The sequence below is a fragment of the Salvelinus alpinus genome, chromosome 24, assembly GCF_045679555.1.
Source record: "Salvelinus alpinus chromosome 24, SLU_Salpinus.1, whole genome shotgun sequence".
In the NCBI taxonomy this organism is placed as follows: Eukaryota; Metazoa; Chordata; class Actinopteri; order Salmoniformes; family Salmonidae; genus Salvelinus; species Salvelinus alpinus.
The window spans coordinates 33930131-33942755 of record NC_092109.1 but is presented as its reverse complement, the minus strand read 5'-3'; the positions used below and the strand labels follow the sequence as shown (position 1 = coordinate 33942755).

At 42.1% G+C, this 12625-nt stretch overlaps 1 protein-coding gene across 4 annotated transcripts; it reads right to left on the bottom strand.

Moving 5' to 3' along the window:
* Positions 1 to 178: 178 nt before the first annotated feature.
* LOC139552690 (G2/mitotic-specific cyclin-B3-like) lies at positions 179 to 11949 on the bottom strand. Of its 4 annotated transcripts, none has more exons than XM_071364674.1 (13): positions 11862 to 11932; positions 10732 to 10775; positions 10406 to 10535; positions 10131 to 10205; positions 9084 to 9184; positions 6700 to 6814; positions 6516 to 6617; positions 6333 to 6425; positions 6069 to 6206; positions 5818 to 5973; positions 5495 to 5644; positions 839 to 969; positions 179 to 570 (listed from the first exon to the last, which is right to left on the bottom strand). In XM_071364674.1, the coding sequence occupies exons 3-13, from the start codon at positions 10481 to 10483 to the stop codon at positions 489 to 491; spliced, it is 1221 nt and encodes a 406-aa protein (XP_071220775.1). In that variant the 5' UTR covers positions 10484 to 10535; positions 10732 to 10775; positions 11862 to 11932; the 3' UTR covers positions 179 to 488. The 4 variants fall into 4 exon arrangements, with proteins under 4 accessions (XP_071220775.1, XP_071220776.1, XP_071220777.1 ...); XM_071364675.1 differs by having other exon boundaries at positions 10732 to 10780; positions 11862 to 11928; XM_071364676.1 differs by lacking the exon at positions 10732 to 10775 and having other exon boundaries at positions 11862 to 11949.
* Between the last annotated feature and the right edge of the window lie 676 nt (positions 11950 to 12625).

Here is a 12625-nt window from a genome sequence, read left to right as displayed (position 1 = left end):
GACAGCAAATTTAGTACTAAAATCATTGCATAAGCAAGAGAAAATAATTGACATACTGGGTGTACTCACTAAAGTAGCTGACAGTGAAGTAGCTAACAGTGAAGTACCTGACAGGGATTGTGTTATTGTCTGGACATGTCTGGGTCCAGCCAGATGTACAATCTCATAGAAAAACACATACAGTACACAGATATTTAATCTCCCAAGTGTCAATTAACAACTGGATAATTGAGTTTTCATACAAAACCTTGAGAAATCTAGAATGCTACATAAAAAAACATTGTTAAACCCTATTGTCTGTTTGACATTCTTCCTATTACATGCATTTTGTATTGGTGTAAAAATAACTACTCTAAAACAAATTCATCAGATTGTGCTCTTGTTGATTTATAAACATTTTCCTCTACAAGGAGACAACAAATATATGACATACAAATAAATAACCTATTTACACTATCAGCAGACAGAGTTCCTCTTCTGTGGTTCACTTAGGAGACTTGCTGTTCTATCAGAGCATCTTCTAGTGTCTGGACAGCCACCAAGGGAATACACGCTACCTCAAAGAACACTCTGAAATACAAGAGATTCAGAAATAAAATACATGTTTTCTTCCTGGACATAGAATAAATCTAAAAACATGTAAGTCTACGTTGACACTCTGCCGAACCCTTGTTTTACCATGTTCTATTTTACATTTTAGTCATTTAGTTGATGCTCTTATCCAGAGTGACTTACAATTTAAGATAGCTAGGGGAGACAGCAACATATCAATCGTAGCAAGTACATTTTCCTCCGTGAAAGGTATGTCTGTCACCTACAACAGAGCAAGGTGCCTTACTTGTGGGAATACTTGGTAGTGACGGCTGTCAGCTTGTCATCAGTAGGACAGGCTAGCATGGTGCGCAGCGTCTTCACCAGGGGGGTTAGCTCCTTCACAGTGTAGCCAGTGTGGTACTCTAGCATGGATGTCTGGGGTACAAAGATACATCTCATTAATTAGAAATGCGCTTTTAACTATAATTAACAAAAATATTAAACGCAACATTCAACAATTTCATTGGTTTTACTGAGTTACAGTTCATATAAGGAAACCAGTCAATAGAAATTAATTCATTAGGCCCTAATCTACGGATTTCCCACGACTGGGAATACAGTTGGTATCTGTTGGTCACAGATAGCTGGACCTCAGGATCTAGTCACGGTATATTTGTGCATTCAAATTGACATCAATAAAATGCAATTGTGTTTGTTGTCCGTAGCTTATGCCTGCCCATACCATAACCCCACTGCCACCATGGGGCACTTTGTTCACAACGTTGACATCGGCAAAACGCTCGCCCACACAACGCCATAAACGTGGTCTGCGGTTGTGAGGTCGGTTGGACGGATATACTACCAAATTCTCTAAAAACAAATGTTGGAGGCAGCTTATGGTAGAGAAATTAACATTAAATTATCTGGCAACAGTTCTGGTGGACATTCCTGCAGTCAGCATGCCAATTGAACGCTCCCTCAAAACTTGAGGCATCTGTGGCATTGTATTGTGTAACTCAAAATTGAAAAGGCACTCGCACATCTGAGCTATCGTTGTTGCAGGTGCAAGGTAACAGTTGAATAAGATTGAAACCCACACACTGCTCTTGCTAGCATCACTATAAGCCTTGAGGCCGACACGTAAAGCTTATTAAAGAGCAGTGATACTAACAAGAGCACTGTGTTTTTTTTCCTTTTTTCCCCCCCTCATTGTGTTGACAAAACTACTTTAAAATGGCTTTTATTGTCCCAGCACAAGGTGCAGCTGTGTAATGATCATGCTGTTTAATCAGCTTCTTGATATGCCACACCTGTCAGGTGGATGGATTATCTTAGCAAAGGAGGAATGTAAACACATTTCTGCACAAAATTTGATAGAAAAAAAACTTTGTGCTTATGGAACATTTCTGGAATCTTTTATTTCAGCTCATGAAACATTGGACTTTACAATATGTTGCATTTATATTGTAGTTCAGTGTAGCTTGAATCCACAGAGAGATATCCAATGTAGCTTCCATCTGGCATTCTTCCATGTTTCTTCCATTTAAAACTATCATGTGTGTCTGTGCTGATCAGTCTGTTGTGAAAACCTCTTGATTGCAGTGAAACAAATTGAGATATGACAATCAGAGTAAATGGGAGCCATGCGGTATGGGATTGGTGTTTACAAAAGGAAGAGTTGACGTGACTATAGCAGCTTAAGAAAATGGAGCCGGCGAAGAAGGCAGACGTTTTACGTGTCCCCAACCGATTGTTTTTTTGTTAGTTAATCAGCGTTTTTTGTAACTTATTTTTTAAATGATTTTGTACATAATGTTGCCGCTACCATCTCTTATGACTGAAAATAACTTCTGGACATCAGAACTGAGATTACTCACCACAGACTGGCAGAATTATTTTTTTTCCTTTAACAAGTCTGACGAGCCTGACACGAACAATATACTGCTTTCTCGGGAACAGGCCCAGATCCCCGTGATTTGTAGGAAGAGGAGGCGGAGAAAAAGGGGCAGGAGGGCGGGCTGCCTTCTGAGAATTTTTAGGCGATCGAATAAACCCCCACTTCCTTCGATTCTGCTAGCAAACGTGCAATCTTTGGAGAATAAAATCGATGACCTACACGCAAGATTAAACTACCAACAGGACATTCAAAACTGCAATATCTTATGCTTCACAGAGTCGTGGATGAACGACGACATTATCAACATACAACTGGCTGGTTATACGCTGTACCGGCAGAATAGAACAGCAGCGTCTGGTAAAACAAGGGGCGGCGGACTATGTATTTTTGTAAATAACAGCTGGTGCACAATATCTAAGGAAGTCTTGAGCTTTTGCTCACCTGAGGTAGAGTATCTCATGATAAGCTGTAGACCACACTATCTGTATTTTTCATAGCTGTTTACATACCACCACAGTCAGAGGCTGGGACTAAGATAGCATTGAATGAGCTGTATTCTGCCATAAGCAAACAAGAAAATGCTGACCCAGAGTCGGCGCTTCTAATAGCTGGGGACTTTAATGCAGGGAAACATAAATCCGTTTTACCAAATTTCTATCAGTATGTAAAATGTGCAACCAGAGGGAAAAAACAGCAACTCTGGACCACCTTTACTCCACACACAGAGACGCATACAAAGCTCTCCCTCGCCCTCCATTTGGCAAATCTGACCATAATTCATCCTCCTGATTCCCGCTTACAAGCAAAAATTAAAGCAGGAAGCACCAGTGACTAGATCAATAAAAAAGTGGTCAGATGAAGCAGATGCTAAGCTATAGGACTGTTTTCTAGCACAGACTGGAATATGTTCCGGGATTCCTCCGATGGCATTGAGGAGTACACCACATCAGTCTTTGGCTTCATCAATAAGGGCATCGACGATGTCATCCCCACAGTGACAGTACGTACATACCCCAACCAGAAGCCATGGATTACAGGCAACATCCGCACTGAGCTAAAGGCTAGAGCTGCCGCTTTCAAGGAGCGGAAGCTTATAAGAAATCACACTACGCCCTCTGACAAACCATCAAACAGGCAAAGCATCAATACAGGACTAAGATCGAATCATACTACACCGGCTCTGACGCTCGTCGGATGTGGCAGGGCTTGCAAACAATTACAGACTACAAAGGTAAGCACAGCCGAGAGCTGCCCAGCGACACGAGCCTATCAGACGAGCTAAACTATTTCTATGCTCGCTTCGAGGCAAATAACACTAAAACATGCATGAGAGCGTCAGCTGTTCCAGAAGACTATGTGATCACACTCTCCGCAGCCGATGTGAGTAAGACCTTTAAACAGGTCAACATTTACAAGGCCTCGGGGCCAGACGGATTACCAGGACGTGTACTGCGAGCATGCGCTGACCAACTGGCAAGTGTCTTCACTGATATTTTCAAGCTCTCCCTGTCCGAGTCTGTAATACCAACATGTTTTAAGCAGACAACCATAGTGCCTGTGCCCAAGAACACTAAGGTAACCTGCCTAAATTACTACTGAACCATAGCACTCACGTCTGTAGCCATGAAGTGCTTTGAAAGGCTGGTCATGGCTCACAACACCATTATCCCAGAAACACTAGACCCACTCCAATTTGCATACCGCTCCAACAGATGATGTAATCTCTATGGCACTCCACACTTTCCCTCATGGACAAAAGGAACACCTATGTGAGAATGCTATTCATTGACTACACCTCAGCTTTCAACACCATAGTACCCTCGAAACTCATCAATAAGCTAAGGACCCTGGGACTAAACACCTCCCTCTGAAACTGGATCCTGGACTTCCTGACGGGCCGCCCCCAGGTGGTAAGGGTAGGTAACAACACATCCGCCATGCTGATTCTCAACACAGCGTCCCCTCAGGGGTGCGTGCTCAGTCCCCTCCTGTACTCCCTGTTCACTCATGACTGCACGGCCAGGCACGACTCCAACACCATCATTAAGTTTCCCAATGACACAACAGTGGTAGGCCTGATCACCGACAACAACAAGACAGCCTATAGGGAGGAGGTCAGAGACCTGGCTGTGTGGTGCCAGGACAACAACCTATCCCTCAGCGTGATCAAGACAAAGGAGATGATTGTGGACTACAGGAAAAAGAGGACCGAGCACACCCTCATTCTCATCGACAGGGCTGCAATGGAGCAGGTTGAGAGCTTGAAGTTCCTTGGTGTCCACATCACCAAACTAACATGGTCCAAGCACACCAAGACAGTCGTGAAGAGGGACCAACAAAACCTATTCCCCCTCAGGAGACTGAGGTTCTACAGCTGCACCATCGAGAGCATCCTGACTGGTTGCATCACTGCCTGGTATGGCAACTGCTCGGCCTCCGACCACAACGCACTACAGAGGGTAGTGCGAACGGCCCAGTAAATCACTGGGGCCAAGCTTCCTGCCACCCAGGACCTCTATACCAGGCGGTGTCAGAGGAAGGCCCTAAAAATTGTCAAAGACTCCAGCCGCCCTAGTCATAGACTGTTCTCTCTGCTACCGCACGGCAAGTGGTACCGGAGAGCTAAGTCTAGGTCCAAGAGGCTTCTAAACAGCTTCTACCCCCAAGCCATAAATACTCCTGAACACCTAATCAAATGGCTACCCAGACTATTTTCATTGTCCCCCCCCCCCCTAATTTACACCACTGCTACTCTCTGTTGTTATCATCTATGCATATTCACTTTAATAACTACCCATATGTACATATTACCTCAACTAACCGGTGCCCACCGCACACTGACTCTGTACCAGTCTTCCCCTGTATATAGTCTCGCTATTGTTTTTTTTTACTGCTGCTCTTTAATTACTTGTTACTTTTATTTCTTATCCGTCTTTTTTAATATTTTTAACTGCATTGTTGGTTAGGGGCTCGTAAGTAAGCGTTTCACTGTAAGGTCTATAACTGTTGTATTCGGCGCATGTGACTAATAAAATTTGATTTGATTATTGTACACCCACTCACCCATCCTCCCAGGCCTTTAGTGATGAGGGCCAGGAGCAGGCAGGCAGCAGCCAGGCGAGAGCCTCTCTCAGGAACCTGCTGCAGCTCCAGAAGGCTCAGCTCACACACATAGCGAGCCAACGTCAGGGTCTCCATGCTGGCGCTCACACACTGGGGAGAGGACGCAGAAGCAATCATTTGTCCATCTATTTACTAACGCAGCATATCAACGAATACATCTCCTTAAAAATATGGGTGACCTCTGAAGCAGGTTGTTTTCCTCCTGTGGATCCTTGTTTCAAAATACATTCCTGAGTACTGCCCAAGGACAAGGAGGGTCTCACCTTGGCATAGCGTCGGAGAAAGCGGTAAGGGACTGGAATGTTGATATCAAACTGCAGTGCCTGCAAGATGTTTATCTCCATGGCAATAATCTCTTCCCTCTTGTAGGCGTCATCACAGATGTACAGGAAATCATCGATACATGGCGGAGTGCGTTCCTAAGGGAGGAAGACAATACTCAATACTTACTAATTGAAGGATAATGTTCAACTGTTCAGATCTCTGACCAGTCCCGTACCCCTCAGGGCCTCACCTCGAACTTGGAGGCGATGAGCATGGCTGTGGAGCCAATGAGCTGCAGGCTCTCCCTCATGATGACGCTGCAGGCCAGGTAGTGGTCCGTCAGCTTTACCGCCAGGTACAGGGTCTCGTGGTTAAGCTCAAAGTTTTCCTGAAGATGGAGCAGAGGTAGACGTTCAGATCTGGAATGTGTTAGGGCAGCTATACCCAAAACACATGTTGGTGTAAAGAGAATCAATAGGCCAACCAAACAAAGCTATCTGTAACCAAAAGTCACCTGAAGTTCAACCATCCAGTCCACCAGAATCCCTCTCATGTCTTTGTTCAAGTCCGGCTGACTGTTCATGTAATCCTTTAAAACAAACTTCTCCTGCAGAAAATGATAACATTTCATTCAGAGGATGTTATATCATCCACCATATGAACTCCTATATGAAAACGCCCCAAGACAACACCTTACCTCTCTCTCCCTCAGGTAGTCAAATATTTCCTTGGCATACTCGGCGCTCATGGAAACGTCACCATAGAATTCCTTGTCAATGTCAAACTCGTCAGGCACCACCTGGGAATAGGACACAGGCAGAGGAGAATGACTAACTTGTTGAACCCAGAGGGCTGATAGCATGAATGTGTCTGTCTCTCACCTGTCTCCCTGGGCAAAGAGTGGTCTTCTCCTGTGGCCATACCACCAGGTCTTTCTTTGGGGATAGACCCACCTCCAACTTCATAGATTGCCCATTAGAGCACACAGCTTTAGGTCTACAATTGTTTAAAAAAAAAAAGTTTTTAAAATATATATATATATATATATATATTATGTTTCAGCTGTTTTGGGAAGAGAGAGAACATATACGAACACAAAATGGACACATCTGATATACAGTGCATTCGGAAAGTATTCAGACCCCTTCCCTTTGTCCACATTTTGTTACATTACAGCCTTATTCTAACATTTTCCCCTCAATCTACACACAATAGCCCATAATGACAAAGCGAAAACTGGTTTTTAGAATAAATTTAAACAATAACGTTATTTACATAAGTATTTAGACCCTTTGCTTTGAGACTCAAAATTAAGCTCAGGTGCATCCTATTTCCATTAATCCTCCTTGAGACAACTTGATTAGAGTTCACCTGTGGTAAATTCAATTGATTAGACATGATTTGGAAAGGCACACACCGGTCTATATAAAGGTCCCACAGTTGACAATGCATGTCAGAGCAAAAACCAAGCCATGACGTCAAAGGGATTTCCCATAGAGCCCCGAGACAGGATTGTGTCGAAGCACAGATCTGGAGAAGGGTACCAAAAAATGTCTGCAGCATTGAAGGTCCCAAAGAACACAATAGCTTCCATCATTCTTAAATGGAAGAAGTTTGGAACCACCAAGACTCTTCCTAGAGCTGGCCGCCCGGCCAAACTGAGCAATCGGGGGAGAAAGGCCTTGGTTAGGGAGGTGACCAAGAACCCGATGGTCATTCAGAGATCCAGAGCTCCACTGTAGACAACCATCTCTGCAGAACTCCACCAATCTGGTCTTTATGGTAGAGTGGCCAGACGGAAGCCACTCCTCAGTAAAAGGCACACAACAGCACACTTGGAGTTTGCCAAAAGGCACCTGAAGGACTCTCAGGCCATGAGAAAGAAGATTCTCTGGTCGGATGAAACCAAGATTGAACTCTTTGGCCTGAATACCAAGCGTCACATCTGGAGAAATTCTGGCACCATCCCTACGGTGAAGCATTCGGGACAAGTCTCTGGATGTCCTTTTTTAAATTTTCACCAGGTAGGCCAGTTGAGAACAAGTTCTCATTTACAACGGCGACCTGGCCAAGATAAAGCAAAGCAGTGCGACAAAAACAACACAGAGTTACACAAACAAACGTACAGTCAATAACACAATAGAAAAACATATGTACAGTGTGTGCAAATGTAGAAGAGCAAGGAAGTAAGGCAATAAATAGGCCATAGAGGTGAAATAATTACAATTTAGCATTAACACTGGAGTGATAGATGTGCAGATGATGATGTGCAAATAGAGATACTCGGGTGCAAAAGAGCAAGAGGATAAATAACAATATGGGGATGAGGTAGTTGGGTGTGCTATTTACAGATTGGCTGTGTACAGGTAGTGATCGGTAAGCTGCTCTGACAGCTGATGCTTAAAGTTAGAGGGAGATATAAGACTCCAACTTCAGTGATTTTTGCAATTCGTTCCAGTCATTTGCAGTAGAGAACTGGAAGGAAAGGCGGCCAAAGTAAGTGTTGGCTTTGGGGATGACCAGTGAAATATACCTGCTGGAGCACGTGCCACAGGTGGGTGTTGCTATGGTGACCAGTGAGCTGTGATAAGGCGGGGCTTTAACATCCTTGAGTGGCCCAGCGAAAGCCCGGATTTGAACCCGATCAAACATCTCTGGAGAGACCTGGAAATAGCTGTGCAGCGACGCTCCCGATTCAACCTGACAGCTTGAGAGGATCTGCAGAGGAGAATGGTAGAAACTCCCCAAATACAGGTGTGCCAAGCTTCTACAAAGCTGTTTTTGCTTTGTCATTGGTATTGTGTGTAGATTGAGGGGGGAAAACGATTTAATCAATTTTAGAATAAGGCTGTAACGTAACAAAATGTGGAAAAAGTCAAGGGTTCTGAATATATTCGGAATGCACTGTAGCTACAATAGTTTAGGCTGTTATGAACTGAATACATTAATGGACATCGTAGTTGATGGAAACGTCACAAATGCTAATTAGTCAGATAATTATCCCATTAGAGTAGACTGATCTAATTCTAACCCTATCGGATAGACCTCCGGTCATTTTCAGTGTGTTCTGACTGCAAGATATCCGAGCTGCCCAAGTCACCTGCTCCATAATGAGATGAACAGAAATGCTCTTTATTACTCAGGCCAAGGGCATTTTGTGTCACCTCATCAGTGACCGTGTCTAACCCATTCTATCCAATCTAGATCTTAAGCTTTTAGTAAATGATGATCAGTGTGGCGAAGAAATGGCTCTGAGGAACATTACTCTTTCAGATTAGCTTCATTCTTGGCAGCTTCTTTGCTCCTAAGTGCCTCCTTGGCAGGCTTCCCAATCTTGGTCTGGTTGTTAATTTGAATCTTGGTGGCCTATTCAAAAGGGGTAAAATGCGAGAGACAAAAGTAAATCTTTATGACCATTCAGATTGTGAAATTTCCTCAGAAGACACGTTTACATTTTAAAGGGCCAAATAGGGTACCAACCAGGCAGTGCTACACCATTCATTACACATAATGGCAACATTTACAGGATCAAAGCTTCTTATTACACAATAATGGCACAGTGGTCTAAGGCACTGCATCTCAGTGCTTGAGGCGTCACTACAGACACCCTGGTTCAAATCCAGGTCAATATTAGGAAGGGTGGGGATCAAGACAAAAACAAACATCTATGGAAAAATGTACCACTCTAACATATTATTGTGACGCAGCGCTTAGTATTGACCAACACCCTCTTACAACGGCTTTGGGCTCCTTCACAGAAATCAGCGGTTTATTGTAAACTCTAATAATGGGATCGATTATGATAAGCCGCGGGGAACCGGTCTATGGCCCGTGACGTGAACGGGCAAATGCAGCAAGGTAGGAGCATTCTTCTCAAATCTAACAGTAGTCTGCAGTGCTCTGCCATGTTGTCAACAAGGCAGCATGGTGCGTTGTCCAGACACATACAACATATCTCTGGCCTACCCAGGCCAGATTAATCTAATCCCCTCAATGAGTCCGTAAACTGCTTTGAAACAGTGTCGCATGTGCAGTGCTTATACGTGATGACACTTCAATCGCCTCGTCAACTGGTATAACGGAGATCATTTCTGAAATATTTATCTAATATTGCTTGTCCAAGTATGAGTTACAAAAACGCTGTGGATACTGTAGTTATAAATGGAATATTTTGAGATATGTAATATTTATTTGAAAAGTTCCCCTGATGAAAGAGAAATATTGGCAACGGTTTAACCAAAGAGGTTATTCTCAGTATCACTTTACACATACATTCACAAACATCACTGATGAAAAACCTTGGTCAGCTTACATTAGTGATGTCAACAAAGGCAGACCTTTTCTTTACGCCACCCTGTGGAGAAGACCTCTTACTGTGAACACCCTCCTGAGGAAGACAAAGACAGGGTCATGTTTTATTTTGCAGAGAACAAAAATCAATTAGCTAGACCTTGTTATAGCTAGCTACTACACTTTGGCCTGATCAGAAAATAGTGCTTCATGTTCAATCATTGTAACACTTTTTCAAAAAGGCAGGATTTCAGACAGCAGATGTGAGTTTAATAACGTTAACTTCTAGCTAGTTACCTGATTCTCCATCACCCCTATTGATCCTTTTCCAGGAACTTTGATGGAAGAGGGGTTCTTTCCCCTTGAGAAAGGCATCTCTCTGCTCCACCGGTAACGTTATACTTTGTTTTGTGGCTAACAGTCGTTTCTGTGGGAAAAGCCATGTCATTAGCTAGTTTGCTAAAGTAGTTGGCACTAGCAAGGCATGGCAATCTAGACGCTGGGGACAGCAGACTACCGTTGCTTTACTGAAGCTAGCTAGCTATAACAACATTAGCTAGCTTGCTAGTATTATATCAGACAATTACCAGTGACGGAACAAAGTAACTTAACTAGCTATTTACCTTCTGTACAGCAGATTTCCAACTGTTGGCCTCAATGACTCATCCTATGCTTGTGTTGAAAATAAAGAGAACACACGAATGTTTAGCTCGCTAAATAAGAAATTGCTCCCAGTGAAAGAAAGCTTGGACTGGGGATTTGAAAGTTTGATTACAAATTTCCGCCGCATGGATTGGTCCACTCTCACAAAGTTCTACCCAATCACGCGTGATCATGCGTCACAAGACAATCTTTAACATCGTTGGCTAATGGTTGTTAAGAGGCGGGGTCTGTTATCCTCCTTGTTTCATGAACAAAACCATGTCCTTATTTACTTTTATTTATTTTCCCTTTTGTACTTTAACTATTTGCACATCGTTATATATACACTGTATACATAATATGACATTTGTAATGTCTTTATTCTTTTGGAACTTCCGTGAGTGTAATGTTCACTTTTATTGTTTATTTCACTTTTGTATATTCTCTACTTCACTTGCTTTGGCAATGTTAACATTTGTTTCCTATGCCAATAAAGCCCCTTGAATTGAATTGAGATACATTTTGGATACATTAGTAACCTACAAGCTGCATACACCAGAGATGAATAGTATTTTTATTTATACTAACGCATTCGCTTCAGTTGCTTGCAAGGGATATCAATCTAGGAATTAAACACTACACAGTTAGATTTTCCGTAGAAAATCTGTCTCCCTCGAGCAGATAGCGTCTTTTTCGTCGTTTTTCGTTTCGTCGTCCACCAAGCAAGGCATTTTTGTATGGAGATCAATGAGTGTAGAATTTGGTCAACCAAAAAAATGAATGGTTTATTTGCTATGCGAGGCTTATTTGATCGAATAGAAGTTGTAATATTTTTATTGCTAAAATTGTACTGATATATGTAGGACAGGTGACATCCCGGCAACTTTGAGAAAAATACTGTATATCTGAGTTGTCTCGAGATGGCTATGGATATTAATAACGTGAGGCTAGTAGCATAGCATCTCTCTCCATTGAATACAGGCAGTTGACTTCAGTAATACTCATCGAATATTGAAAAAAGTATTACAATAATGAGATGTATCCACCAATGCAAAGAAAGAGTAGGCTATGTGGACAACGAATCCCATTGTTAGGGTGGAAAGACATGTACCTTGTCAGTATATCCATTATGGTGTTGGAGTGTTGATGTTGGAGGGCCAGTAGGCGGCACCCTTTCCTCTGGTCCAAAAAAATATCCCAATGCCCCCAGGACATTGCCCAGTGTAGGGTCCCGTCTTTCGGATGTGACGTTAAACGGGTGTCCTGACTCTTTTTTTAAAAATATATATTTAATGTTTTATTTTTTGAAGTAATCAAGGTATTTATTGACTCTGTTTGCACATTTTTTTTTTTTTATATATATATTTGTATTAACAACAAATCAATACAGAAAGTACATAAGGGAACACAAGTATGTATATATTATATACAATGGACAATCGAGCTAGGGGGTACAATATCACATTACAATTACACAAGGACCTTAAGGGACATACATACACTTACAATTCTAATAGCTTTTTTGTTAGTAGAGTATTTAACTGTCTTAAAATACAGTTCAATTTCTTTTTGTAGGGTAAGAAAATGTGTTTTTTTGTTTGTAAATTTACATTTGTGTATATGAAATTTGGCCAAAAGAATAATGAAATTAATTACATAAAAATGTTTCAACATATTTCTATCGTATGTAAAGAATCCAAGCAGTACATCTCTCCACAATAGTGTAAAATCTTCATAAATGTGTTCAATTATAAACCTACTGATGTCTTGCTACAGTTTTCTTACATGAATACAATGCCAAAAAAGATGCAACACTGTTTCTGGGTGGTCATTACAAAAGGAGCAATTTGAGTTGATGTTTTCCTTAAACTTCTT

Bases quoted from the DNA above. Each gene is read 5' to 3' on its own strand.
- LOC139552690 (XM_071364676.1), bottom strand. From the start codon at position 10,483: ATGCCTTTCTCAAGGGGAAAGAACCCCTCTTCCATCAAAGTTCCTGGA. The intron at 9,185-10,130 runs GTAAGCTGACCA...CCTTTTGAATAG, and splicing joins CCTTTGTTGACATCACTAAT to GCCACCAAGATTCAAATTAA. The intron at 571-838 runs GTAAGGCACCTT...CTTGTATTTCAG, and splicing joins ACTACCAAGTATTCCCACAA to AGTGTTCTTTGAGGTAGCGT.